This window comes from Pseudorca crassidens, chromosome 7 (assembly GCF_039906515.1).
Source record: "Pseudorca crassidens isolate mPseCra1 chromosome 7, mPseCra1.hap1, whole genome shotgun sequence".
NCBI lineage: Eukaryota > Metazoa > Chordata > Mammalia > Artiodactyla > Delphinidae > Pseudorca > Pseudorca crassidens.
In genome coordinates, this window is record NC_090302.1 from 17,435,199 (window position 1) to 17,449,701 (window position 14,503).

The 14,503-nt window shown below is 42.3% G+C and overlaps 1 protein-coding gene across 5 annotated transcripts in view; it reads left to right on the forward strand.

Annotated features, from left to right (window-relative positions):
* The window catches only part of ASTN2 (astrotactin 2), a 911,537-nt gene that overhangs the window by 406,359 nt on the left and 490,675 nt on the right, over window positions 1-14,503 (forward strand). For all 5 annotated transcript variants that reach the window (XM_067743527.1, XM_067743524.1, XM_067743522.1 and 2 more), the window contains one exon: window positions 10,490-10,657. In XM_067743527.1, the coding sequence (XP_067599628.1) occupies window positions 10,490-10,657 (168 nt within the window). The remainder of the gene's footprint in view (window positions 1-10,489; window positions 10,658-14,503) is intronic.

Below are 14,503 nucleotides of genomic sequence, written 5' to 3' on the forward strand. Positions count from 1 at the left end.
ACTTTGAACTTCCTTCCTTCCTTCCTTCCTTCCTGGACTACAAGTTTTCAGTGGATAGACACCATGTTTTGCTCATCCAGAGCATAGGAACAGGGCATGGCACATAGTAGGTGCTTTATTTGTTAAATGAACAAATGTATGAATGCATGGATGAATCTATAACAGGGCATATATAGCTGTTAGTTGAGTGGAATACCTTGTACGTATTAGAGAGATTAAGAGGCATATGAGCCAGGTCTGAAGCCGAGGCTTAAGGGGCAAATTCCACCTCAGCTTTTGCCTAGTTTGTTGTTCTTTTTTGCATTCTTCAAGGTCTAGCTTAAAGACCGACTCTAATGATTCCTCTCCGATCCCCCTTTTTCCTTCCCCTTATATCCACTTAATGCCCATCCCTTTCAGGCAGTTCTTACAACACTCTAGGATGTATTATATCTACGTGTCATACGTTTGATCTCCCTCGTTATTCTACAAATTTCTTGATGGAGTCAGTCTGTTTTTCAATCTTTATGTCTATTTCTTACTCAGGGAGCAGTTTAATAACTGTTGGCTAAATGAACACATAGATTAAGCCTTGATTAGATTTTGCAGGTACTTCATTTCACTCTCTGATGTGGCAACTCCCTGCCACACACCTTTGCCACTTCACACTGAGTCCCTCTGGCATCTCTAGTCATCCACATCACAAGCCCATGGGGTGAACAAGAGCTCAGGAGCCACGAGAGCAAACTTCAAGTTTTACTGTGGAACTAGGGAGACACGGAAGGGCTAGGCTTGTGTTCTGGCTCCCACAGGCTGAAAAAAACTAACCTTTGGGATCAATGAGGAAGCATTTCTACTTCACAATTCCATCATAAAGTAAGCTGAACTTTCCTCTAGTCAAGCATGGAATTTTTTTTTTAATATCTTTATTGGAGTATAATTGCTTTGCAATGGTGTGTTAGTTTCTGCTTTATAACAAAGTGAATCAGTTATACATATACATATGTTCCCATATCTCTTCCCTCTTGCCTCTCCCTCCCTCCCACCCTCCCTATCCCACCCCTCTAGGTGGTCACAAAGCACCGAGCTGATCTCCCTGTGCTATGCGACTGCTTCCCACTAGCTATCTATTTTACGTTTGGTAGTGTATATATGTCCATGCCACTCTCTCACTTTGTCACAGCTTACCCTTCCCCCTCCCCACATCCTCAAGTCCATTTTCTAGTAGCTCTGTGTCTTTATTCCCATCTTACCCCTAGGTTCTTCATGACCTTTTTCTTTTTTTTTTTCCTTAGATTCCATATATATGTGTTAGCTTACAGTATTTGTTTTTCTCATTCTGACTTACTTCACTCTGTATGACAGTCTCTAGGTTCATCCACCTCACTACAAATAACTCAGTTTTGTTTCTTTTTATGGTTGAGTAATATTCCATTGTATATATGTACCACATCTTCTTTATCCATTCATCCAGTGATGGACACTTAGGTTGCTTCCATCACCTGGCTATTGTAAATAGAGCTACAATGAACATTTTGGTACATGACTCTTTTTGAATTATCGTTTTCTCAGGGTATATGCCCAGTAGTGGGATTGCTGGGTCGTATGGTAGTTTTATTTGTACTTTTTTAAGGAACCTCCATACTGTTTTCCATAGTGGCTGTATCAATTTACGTTCCCACCAGCAGTGCAAGAGTTCCCTTTTCTCCACACCCTCTCAAGCATTTATTGTTTCTAGATTTTTTGATGATGGCCATTCTGACTGGTGTGAGATGATATCTCATTGTAGTTTTGATTTGCATTTCTCTAATGATTAATGATGTTGAGCATTCTTTCATGTGTTTGTTGGCAATCTGTATATCTTTGGAGAAATGTCTATTTAGGTCTTCTGCCCAGTTTTGGATTGGGTTGTTTGTTGTTTTGTTACTGAGCTGCATGAGCTGCTTATAAATTTTGGAGATTAATCCTTTGTCAGTTGCTTCATTTGCAAATATTTTCTCCCATTCTGAGGGTTGTCTTTGGTCTTGTTTATGCTTTCCTTTGCTGTGCAAAAGCTTTGGAGTTTCATTAGGTCCCATTTGTTTATTTTTGGTTTTATTTCCATTTCTGTAAGAGGTGGGTCAAAAAGGATCTTGCTGTGATTTATGTCATAGAGTGTTCTGCCTATGTTTTCCTCTACGAGTTTGATAGTTTCTGGCCTTACATTTACATCTTTAATCCATTTTGAGCTTATTTTTGTGTATGGTGTTAGGGAGTGTTCTAATCTCATACTTTTACATGTACCTGTCCAGTTTTCCCAGCACCACTTATTGAAGAGGCTGTCTTTTCTCCACTGTATATTCTTGCCTCCTTTATCAAAGATAAGGGGACCATACGTACATGGGTTTATCTCTGGGCTTTCTATCCTGTTCCATTGATCTATATTTCTGTTTTTGGGCCAGTACCATACTGTCTTGATTACTGTAGCTTTCTAGTATAGTATGAAGTCAGGGAGCCTGATTCCTCCAGCTCCGTTTTTCGTTCTCAAGATTGCGTTGGCTATTCAGGGTCTTTTGTGTTTCCGTACATATTGTGAAATTTTTTTGTTCTAGTTCTGTGAAAAATGCCAGTGGTAGTTTGATAGGGATTGCATTGAATCTGTAGATTGCTTTGGGTAGTAGAGTCATTGTCACAATGTTGATTCTTCCAATTGAAGAACATGGTATATCTCTCCATCTCTTTGTATCATCTTTAATTTCTTTCATCAGTGTCTTATAATTTTCTGCATACAGGTCTTTTGTCTCCTTAGGTAGATTTATTCCTAGATATTTTATTCTTTTTGTTGCAGTGGTAAATGGGAGTGTTTTCTTGATTTCACTTTCAGATTTTTCATCATTAGTGTATAGGAATGCCAGAGATTTCTGTGCATTAATTCTGTATCCTGCTACTTTACCAAATTCATTGATTAGCTTTAGTAGTTTTCTGGTAGCATCTTTGGGATTCTCTATGTATAGTATTATGTCATCTGCAAACAGTGACAGCTTTACTTCTTTTCCAATTTGGATTCCTTTTATTTCTTTTTCTTCCTTGATTGCTGTGGCTAGAACTTCCAAAACTATGTTGAATAATAGTGGAAATAGTGGGCAGCCTTGTCTTGTTCCTGATCTTAGTGGAAATGGTTTCAGTTTTTCACCATTGAGGACGATGTTGGCTGTGGGTTTGTCATATATGGCCTTTATTATGTTGAGGAAAGTTCCCTCTATGCCTACTTTCTACAGGGTTTTTATCATAAATTGGTGTTGAATTTTGTCGAAAGCTTTCTCTGCATCTATTGAGATGATCATATGGTTTTTCTCCTTCAGTTTGTTAACATGCTGTATCACGTTGAATGATTTGCCTATATTGAAGAATCCTGGCATTCCTGGGATAAACCCCACTTGATCATGGTGTATGATCCTTTTAATGTGCTGTTGGATTCTGTTTGCTAGTATTTTGTTGAGGATTTTTGCATCTATGTTCATCAGTGATATTGGCCTGTAGTTTTCTTTCTTTGTGACATCTTTGTCTGGTTTTGGTATCAGGGTGATGGTGGCCTCGTAGAATGAGTTTGGGAGTGTTCCTCCCTCTGCTATATTATGGAAGAGTTTGAGAAGGATAGGTATTAGCTCTTCTCTAAATGTTTGATAGAATTCGCCTGTGAAGCCATCTGGTCCTGGGCTTTTGTTTGTTGGAAGATTTTTAATCACAGTTTCAATTTCAGTGCTTGTGATTGGTCTGTTCATATTTTCTATTTCTTCCTGGTTCAGTCTTGGCAGGTTGTGCATTTCTAAGAATTTGTCCATTTCTTCCAGGTTGTCCATTTTATTGGCATAGAGTTGCTTGTAGTAATCTCTCATGACCTTTTGTATTTCTGCAGTGTTAGTTGTTACTTCTCCTTTTTCATTTCTAATTCTATTGATTTGAGTCTTCTCCCTTTTTTTCTTGACGAGTCTGGCTAATGGTTTATCAATTTTGTTTATCTTCTCAAAGAACCAGCTTTTAGTTTTATTGATCTTTGCTATTTTTTCCTTCATTTCTTTTTTATTTCTAATCTTATCTTTATGATTTCTTTCCTTCTCTGACTTTGGGGGTTTTTTGTTCTTCTTTCTCTAATTGCGTTAGGTGCAAGGTTAGGTTGTTTATTTGAGATATTTCCAGTTTCTTAAGGTAGGTTGTATTGCTATAGAGTTCCCTCTTAGAACTGCTTTTGCTGCGTCCCATAGGTTTTGGATCGTCTTGTCTCCATTGTCATTTGTTTCTAGGCATTTTTTTTAATTTCCTCTTTGATTTCCTCAGTGATCACTTCGTTATTAAGTTGTGTATTGTTTAGCCTCCTTGTGTTTGTATTTTTTACAGATTTTTTCCTGTAATTGATATCTAGTCTCATAGCGTTGTGGTCAGAAAAGATACTTGATACAATTTCAATTTTTTTATATTTACCAAGGCTTGATTTGTGACCCAAGATAAGATCTATCCTGGAGAATGGTCCATGAGCACTTGAGAAAAATGTGTATTCTGTTGTTTTTGGATGGAATGTCCTATAAATATCAACTAAGTACCTCTTGTTTAATGTATCATTTAAAGCTTGTGTTTCCTTATTTATTTTCATTTTGGATGATCCATCCATTGGTGAAAGTGGGGTGTTAAAGTCCCCTACTATGAATGTGTTACTGTCGATTTCCCCTTGTATGGCTGTTAGTATTTGCCTTATGTATTGAGGTGCTCCTGTGTTGGGTGCATAAATATTTACAATTGTTATATCTTCTTCTTGGATCGATCCCTTGATCATTATGTAGTGTCCTTCTTTTTCTCTTGTAATAGTCTTTATTTTAAAGTCTGTTTTCTCAGATATGAGAATTGCTACTCCAGCTTTCTTTTGATTTCAATTTGCATGGAATATGTTTTTCCATCCCCTCACTTTCAGTCTGTATGTGTCCCCGGGTCTGAAGTGGGTCTCTTGTAGACAGCATGTATATAGGTCTTATTTTTGTATCCATTCAGCCAGTCTGTGTCTTTTGGTGGGAGCATTTAATCCATTTACATTTAAGGTAATTATTGATATGTATGTTCCTATTCCCATTTTCTTAATTGTTTTGTTTTTGTTATCGTAGGTCTTTTCCTTCTCTTGTGTTTCTTGCCTAGAGAAGTTCCTTTAGCGTTTGTTGTAAAACTGGTTTTGTGGTGCTGAACTCTTTCAGCTTTTGCTTGTCTCTAAAGGTTTTAATTTCTCCATCAAATCTGAATGAGATCTTTGCTGGGTAATCTTGGTCGTAGGTTTTTGTCCTTCATCACTTTAAATATGTCCTGCCACTCCCTTCTGGCTTGCAGAGTTTCTGCTGAACGATCAGCTGTTAACCTTATGGGGATTCCCTTGTGTGTTATTTGTTGTTTTTCCCTTGCTGCTTTTAATATTTGTTCTTTGTATTTAATTTTTGATAGTTTGATTAATATGTGTCTTGGTGCGTTTCTCCTTGGATTTATCCTGTATGGGACTCTCTGTGCTTCCTGGACTTGATTAACTATTTCCTTTCCCATATTAGGGAAGTTTTCAACTATAATCTCTTCAAATATTTTCTCAGTCCCTTTCTTTTTCTTTTCTTCTTCTGGGACCCCTATAATTCTAATGTTGGTGTGTTTAATGTTGTCCCAGAGGTCTCTGAGACTGTCCTCAGTTCTTTTCATTCTTTTTTCTTTATTCTGCTCTGCAGTAGTTATTTCCACTATATTATCTTCCAGGTCACTTCTCTGTTCTTCTGCCTCAGTTATTCTGCTATTGATCCCATCTAGAGTATTTTTAAATTCATTTATTGTGTTGTTCATTGTTGCTTGCTTCCTCTTTAGTTCTTCTAGGTCCTTGTTAAATGTTTCTTCCATTTTCTTTATTCTGTTTCCAAGGTTTTGGATCATCTTTACTATCATTATTCTGAATTCTTTTTCAGGTAGACTGCCTATTTCCTCTTCATTTGTTAGGTCTGGTGGGTTTTTATCTTGTTCCTTCATCTGCTGTCTGTTTTTCTGTCTTCTCATTTTGCTTATCTTACTGTGTTTAGGGTCTCTTTTTGCAGGCTGCAGGCTCGTAGTTCCCATTGTTTTCGGTGTCTGTCCCCAGTGGCTAAGGTTGGTTCTGTAGGTTGTGTAGACTTCCTGGTGGAGGGGACTAGTGCCTGTGTTCAGGTGGATGAGGCTGGATCTTGTCTTTCTGGTGGGCAGGATGACATCCAGTGGTGTGTTTTGGGGTGTCTGTGGCCTTACTATGATTTTAGGCAGCCTCTCTGCTAATGGGTGGGGTTGTGTTCCTGTCTTGCTAGTTGTCTGGCATAGGGTGTCCAGCACTGTAGCTTGCTGTTTGAGTGAAGCTGGGTGCTGGTGTTGAGATGGAGATCTCTGGGAGATTTTTGCCGTTTGATATTACGTGGAGCTGGGAGGTCTCTTGTGGACCAGTGTCCTGAAGTTGACTCTCCCACCTCAGAGGCACAGCACTGACTGACTCCTGGCTGCAGCACCAAGAGCCTTTCATCCACACGGCCTGTCTGTTTTGAAGCAGTTGTACCTTTTGACAATGCAAAAGACTTATTTAAGAGTTCCTGCCCTTTGGCACTTATAATAACATCACCTCTGGGAGTTGATTTCTAGTGTACGGACCCTGTTGGCTCCCAAACATCGATTTGTTGCTCCAACTTTCAAGCTCTGGGGAAGCTGGTGCCACTTTGGGGAATTTTGAAGGGAAAGATCCTCAGGACAAGCTGTCCCGGCAGCTGCTAGGGCCTTACCCCCAAATTCCCCAACCAGGGCCGGCTGGCCACAAGTAGCAAGGCTCCTGGCTGGCTGCGCCAACATTTGTTAAGAGTCCAAGCTCGTGCTGCTCACCGCACTACAGGACAGTAAATCAAGAAATGAGTTGCTGGGGCGAGGAATAGTGACTTTGTTCAGAAATCCAGCGGACCAAGAAGATGGTGGCCTCACGTCCCACAGAACCATCTTGCCTGGGTTAAAATCAGGCTCCTTTTATCAAGCATGGAATTTTGATTTCATTATTTCATTAAGCAGATAGTCACCAAGCTCCTAATATGTGCAAAGCCTTTTTACTGAGAGCTGGATTGCAACGGAGTAATGAACGAATCCTTCCCTGCAGGAGATCACAACGTATTAGAGAAAGCAAAAGCCCTTCAACACTATAGGAACACACTGAAGGGGGATGCACAGACTCCCAGAGGAGGAGGAGAAAGACCAAGGAAGTCACCTCTGCCTGATACCCAACCAAAGCTCCAATTCTCAAGACAGTCTGGAATAATGGACAGGTCCCAGCTTTGAATGCTGAGAAACCTGGGTTCAGTTTCCCCTTTGGCCACTTAATAGTTGTGCAAGTTTGGCTGAGTCAACATCTCTCTGAACTTCACGTTGTCCTTCTGTAAAAGCAGGGACATACCCATGCTGCAAGGCTCTTGTAAGGATTAAGTGAGCATTCATCCCAGGATCTGGACCAGAGAGTGCGTTCAAAGGATGGTAACTTCCTTGTGTCATTAAACCAACAGTATACCTAGGCGTAGTATCTTTTTAAGGAAGCTGAGGATAACCTGCTCTCGAGTGAGTCACTTCCAATGAGAATCATATTTCTCATGTTTGAAAAGATCTGTTAACCAGTATTGCATTCAGAGCTTCCAAGCTCATAAGAAATCCAAGTAGTAATGAAAATAGCTCCAGCAAGTTGAGATTCCCCCATGTGCCAGGGACTTCACGTACTATAGTGGATGTTGTAATGCTGCTTCCAAATCTCTCATTAGAACAGGGGCACTCATTCCCCCAGCCACCTGGAATGTTGACGGTTGACCACTCTCTCTCAGTCTTCCTTGGAGAAATGCCCTCCATTAAAAGGGACCACTTCATCCAAGTTTATGTCCCTTCCCCAGGGATGTCTTACGGCCTATGACTGGCTCTGTGGGGATACGAAGACCTGACACCCTTATCTTGATTTGGAACAACTCAGAAGGACCATCTTAGTTCCAGGGCTTCCCGTGGGATCAGCTGAGGGCTTTGCTACAACGGCATGGCGATCTACCTTCTCCCTCTGCCCAACCCCTCTTTGCTCATGCCCTCACAAGAGAACACCCCCAAAAACCTCCTGCATGTCAGTCTCTGCCATTAAGAGTGATTTCTGGTGAACCTGACCTAAGACAAATGCATTGTCTCATTAAATCCTTATCTTTTTTTAACCCTGTGAAGGGGAAATCAGTATTCACAGCTTTCACAGGATATAACTGAGGATTTGTTTTCTTGTCCAAGTTTACAGAGCTGGTGGGTAGCGGAGTGAAGATCTGAATACGTATCTTGCTGACTCTATTCTCTTTATCCCTGTGCTGTGTCGCTTTCCTCAAGTAGTGGGATTAGCCAAACTCAGCCCTGGGACATAATTCAATATCCATCCCTCAGTCTTTAGTGAGAATAAATACAAGAATTATCCACTTAAACAGCATGACTGTGCTTTTTAAAAGAAGAATCTGTAGTTGATACTGACGTTCAGTGCCTTGCACAAGGACCCATGTGACATGTTTCTGCTCGGGCTTAGTTCCAGAGGGGAAAATATGGCTTTGGAGATCGATTTGCATATCTCCCCTTGCCAGAAATTTAAAATATGGAATCCAACAGACTTCTTCTTTTTTTGCTTTAGCTGCCAAGGATTTTAAGGCCAACTTCAAATGTGGTCATTTCCTTTTCTCCCAGCCAGATGCTATCTACTCTCAATGCTTTGCACATAGAGTCCTCTTTCATCCTCACCAAAACCATATCGTCCACTGTGCTTTTATTTAGGAACTCATTCTATACAATGATATAAATCATAACATGTGTATGACTTAGAGAAGATAACATTGCCTGCCATGCCCATATCCTTTCCAGGGAATCTTAGATCCTCAGGGCAGCCAGGTAGGGTTTGATGTGGCCCTGCCTCTCTGACCATTGCCCATTGGACCACAGCTGGGTACCAGAGGCAAGACGAACCCGACCATTGGTTAGCCAGCAGGGTCTGATAGGACCTGACAAAGAGGTTCCTGCCAAACCCACAGGATGTCTATTAATTGAGTCCCTCTTTGGAAAATTTAAATTGCCTACACGGAAATATTTTGTTGCTTGGTAGTGAGGTAGAGAGAAGCAGATGTAGGGAGAGAAGCCAAGTCATGCTAATTTTGAAACAATTTAAGATCTCCTTCTGCTGAGGTCTCTAGATCTGCCATAAATCTAGAACCACTCTCCAAGTCCAGCTTTGAGGAACCTGGTCCTATTTGAACTCTTTTTTTCCCCCATTTCCCTCTGTGAAATTCTACCTTCACTATATTGCGACATATATACACTCAGCATTTACACCCAATATGCAGCCACCCTGAATGGGCTTCTGCTCCTTGACCCCAAAGAATATATGTAATATATGTATGTGTATATGTGTATGTAAACCACATATGGCTGTGTAAGTGTGTATGTGCGTGTGTGGAGGGGGGGTCTCTGTTTGGCCTACACAAGCTTTCAAGAACCAATTTAAACCATCATTTCCAAATCGGTTGATTACAATAAAAATGTAAATTTTCAGCCTCTCCTGATGAAAACCTGAAGTCCTTGCACCGCTTACCTTTAGACCCATTTGACAAGAGCTGGCTAGAGCTGAGTTGCACCTGCTTCATTTTCATAGAGCCTTTAGTACCCAGTTCACCCCAAACTCCATCTTTCCTTATTATATCCCAATATTAAGGCATCTTCCATTGCATACGTGCTGCTTTTCTTTGAAAGGTGCTACAGATTTCTTTGAATCCATCTCTCTCTCTCTCTCTTTCTTTCTCTCTCTCTCATACAATAAAACAAAACAAAACAAAACGCAACCAAGGCCAGGGGGCCAGCATGCTATTTCCCTTATACTCAGCCAGTGCTTCCGAGGGATATAATCTGCCTCCCCCCTGTGGGGTATTAGTGAGTGACCCCTGTTCCAAGGGGGATGCCTGGGTGACAGAAACAAAAGCTCTTTTTATATTTGAAATTGGAATGTTTCATCATTCTTTACTAGGACAAGTGAGGCACTGGCTAAGCACTTTATCTACATTGATTTATTTCATTTTCGCAACAGTGAGGTGGGTTCCGTTACTATTCCTATTTACAGGTGATGTAGCCAAGGCCCAGAGGCATTGAGTGACTTGTCCAAAGTCCATGGCCGGTAAAGGTGGATCCAGGATTTGAACCCAAGTCTCTGTCAGTCCTAAGGGCCTGACCCTTAGGCACTAGGCTGAACTGCCTCTCACGTCTGACTTGTCTGTCTCCACTGGCAGCTGACACCATGACTGGCACATTGTAAATGCTCTGTGAATGTGTGTAGCTAAGCGAGAACAGAGGACCTGGGGTCACGGGGCGGATGGCTTGTGTGCACCTGTCTCTGTTCCTGCCCTGCAGCATCAGTGGCAAGACACCTGTACCCTAAACTCGTGGAGAAAGTAGCTCTCTCTCTGTTTCCCCACAGGGAGCAGCTTTGTGGTGAGTGAAGGGAGCTACCTGGACATCTCCGACTGGTTAAACCCGGCCAAGCTGTCCCTGTATTACCAGATCAACGCCACCTCCCCATGGGTGAGGGACCTCTGCGGACAGAGGACCACAGATGCCTGTGAGCAGCTCTGCGACCCAGAAACCGGTGAGCCATGAGCAGGGATGGGGATAGAGGGAGGGAGGGTGTCGGCTGGAAGATGGTCTGCACTCCTTCTGCCTGAAGAATCATGGCTTCTGAGTGATTGACAAGGGGCCTTATGTAAAGGTCCATCCATCCCACTGGGGGTTAAACTATGTGCTGCCATTGCCGGACAACAAAGCAAATACTTATAAAACCACAGCATCTCAGAAAGGACCACAGAGAACATCTAGTCCAATTTCAGCAAAGCAAAGTGTCTGAATGTCACCAGACATCCCTGAGCTTAGATCCTATCTATCAATACCTTTCACTAGCTGGGTATTCTTTATCATTTTTTTTTCATTTTTATTGAAATATAATTGACATATAACATTGTATAAGTTTAAGGTGTATAATGTGATGATTTAATACACATATAAATGATTACAGCAATAAGGTTCATTAACACTTCCATCACCTTACTTTTTTTGTGTATGTGGTGATAGCATTTAAGATCTACTCTCTTAGGAGTTTTCCACATGTAATACCATATGGTTAACTGTTCACCATTCTGTACATTAGATCCCCAGAACTTTTTCACCTTAAACGGGGAGATGTTGGCTGTAGGGTACAAACTAGCTGGGCATCCCTTAGCAAGATACTTTCTCTCTCTGAGTACTAGAGAAGGAAAGTAGCATCTAACTCACAACCTGTTGTTAGGATTAAATGAGATAATGTATGGAAATCTCCTAGTGTGCTCATTTATTCATTCATTTGGTGGATATTTATTGAGTAGCCGGCACTTTTCCAGGCATTGGTGACCTAGCAGTGAACGAAAAAGGCAAAATCTCTGTCCTAATTAAGTTCATATTCTACAGAGACATTATATTTGCACTGCCTGAGAAGATAGCCACTAGCCACCTGTGGCTGTTTAAATTTAAGTTAATTAAAATTAAATAAAAGTAAACATTTCCTCAGCCACGTTAGCCACATTTCAAGTGCTCCATAGCTGATGTGTCCAGTGGTTACCTCTTGGAGGACTCGGGACATTACCATCATTGCAGAAAGTTCTGTGGGACAGTGCTGCAATAGACAAACAGGTAAATGTGGATATACTGTGTCAGGGGATGATAAATGCTGGGGGGAGAGCACGAAGCATAAGGGATGCTGAGCTGGGAGTAGGGGTGGAGTTGTTATTACAGAAAGAGTGGTCAGGGAACGCTTCTCCAAGGTGGTAACATTTGAGCCGGCACTTTAAGACGGAGACGGTGGAAGCCATGCTAACATCTGCGGGGAAAGCATTCTAGGCAGAGGGAATAGCAAGGGACAGCCTCTGCAGCAGGAGCACAGGAAGATCCCATTGATTCAGCACTAGCAGGAAGACCAGTATGGTTGGAGGGGAGAGAGAGAGAAGTTAGGATGCAAACTTGAAAAGAAGCTTGGGAAGGGGGTGGTGATGGGGGGAGGTTGGAAGGCCTTATATAGGAAAAGGACTTTGGATGTTACTCTGAGTGAGATGAGAAGTCATTGGAGGATTCTGAGCAAAGGAGCAACATGATCTGACCTACATTTTAACAGGACCACTCTGACTGCTGTGTGACAAATCAACTTAGAGGGCGTTCAAGGGCACTGTTTTTCCAATGTAGACAGGGGTTGGTAGTGGCTGGGAACACAGGGATTAGGGGAGAAGATGGTGATAAATGATCAAATTCTGGATATATTTAGAGTGTAGACTTGACAGAACTTGTTATTGGATATGGAAGATGAGAAATAAAGAGGAGTCAAAGATGATTCCAAATCGTTCAGTCTGAACAGTGACATGACAGACTTATCATCTGTTGAGTCAGAAGCTGCTGTAGGCGGGTCAGGGCTGAGGTGAAGGGGATGGAGACTGCCATTTTGGGTATTAGTTCAGGATGACTCCTAAACATCAGGTAGCGATGAGAAATAGGCATTTGAATCCAAAAGTCTTATTCAAAGAAGAGGTCTTAGCAGGAGATAGAAATTTGTGAGTCAACAACATACGGATACTATTAACCCCAAAGACACCATCTGATCTACAGTTATGGCTTAGTAAATGGACAGCATCTTACTCATAGTTGCTGCCCAATAGCTACTAATGTCCACAAACAGGGAAATAGGAGTTAGAGAGGAGAAAAGCTTACCGAGATCACAAAGCAAGTTAGAAATGAAGCTGGCATTAGAACCCCAGTTTCCCTTCTCCCCGTCCTGTGCTCTTCCCTACAACTCATACTGGTATATTTTTCTCTGCAATTCCACCTGCCTCTCCATTGACAAGATTCTGGCCATCTTGCCTGAAAATCTCACTGTACTGATGCCATGAGGAAGGTTCTGTAGAGCTGAGGGGACTCAGTGGCCCAGGTCAAGAGTTTGCTTTCTCTACACAAATTCTCTTCTGCTTCTCCATGGGGCAAGCAATTCGGGAGTAAGGAGAGGGATTCTCCAGGCTAACCCCTGTGTCTCTGCAGAATCAGGCAGGGACTATGCTTTCTAACCATCATTCCCTCCTTATCCTTTAGTTGGGAGCCTATATTCAGACACATTTTTCCAGCCTTTACATAGGCCTACTGGGGAAGCTATTCAGAAAATGTGACGCAACTCTAGTGTACCATTGGACCAGACAGCGGAATCTTCTTTCTCTTAATTAAAACATTTAGACTTTAAGGCACTGACACGCTAAGCAGTATCCTCTTACCCCCAACACACACACACACACACACACACACACACACACACACACACACACACACACACACAATCAGCCCCTTAGAGTTGAAGATGTTGCTAGAATCCACTGGGTTGACCTTCTCAACTTTATCACTGATGATACTGATACCCAGAGAAGAAAGATAAAAGGAACAAAGTCACACACACAGGTGGCAGAGCCAGGATTCAAACCTAGGATCCTGTGCTCCTAACCAATGCTTCTCAAGCCCTCAGTAGGTCTACAGTGAGGCCTGAGATTCTACTTCCCTAAAAGGCCGTCAGCTCTTGCTGATATTTCTGACCCAGGTACTACCCTTGGTACAGCAAGGCTCTAAACTCTTCTTCCCAAATAGTCCTGTCATGTTCTAAACAAACAGCGAGAGGCCCAGTCACCGTATTTGTTAATTCATTATTTATCTTGACAAAATCATGCTTACTTTTATCACTTTATCTCCTGCCTCTATTTGTCACATACCGTGGGCTCTAGGTCCACTGACACCCGCACTTCCCTGAAGGCACCATGCCTTTTCATGCCTGCGTCCCTTTCATGGGCTGTTTTCCTCCCCCTTGAAATGTCTTTCTCCTCCTTTTACTTGGAGACCAGGGGCTCTTTTTGTTGTTGTTGTTTTGGTTTTTTTTGTTTGTTTGGTTTTTTTTGCGGTACACGGGCCTCTCACTGTTGTGGCCTCTCCTGTTGCGGAGCACAGGCTCCGGACGCGCAGGCTCAGCGGCCATGGCTCACGGGCCCAGCCGCTCCACGGCATGTGGGATCCTCCCGGACCGGGGCACGAAGCCGTGTCCCCTGCATCGGCAGGCGGACTCTCAACCACCGCGCCACCAGGAAAGCCCCAGGGGCTCTTTTTATTTCCATTTCATGAAGCCCAAACATCCTTCCTCTCAGAGGCATTCATGACTCGCCATCCCCAGCCCTGACCAAATTCAGGGGTCCTCCTCTCTGCTCTCATAGCCTCCGTGCCTCCCTGTGTTATAGTCCTTGCCCCTGGGCGGTCATTGTTCTTTCCTCGTCTGGATCTACCACCAGACTTTAAGCTCTGCTAGGGGCTGGAGAGGGGGATTCAAAGCATGTGTTTTGCTCATCTGTGTATCTTTAAAACTTATCATTATACTGACATATAATTCATTCAC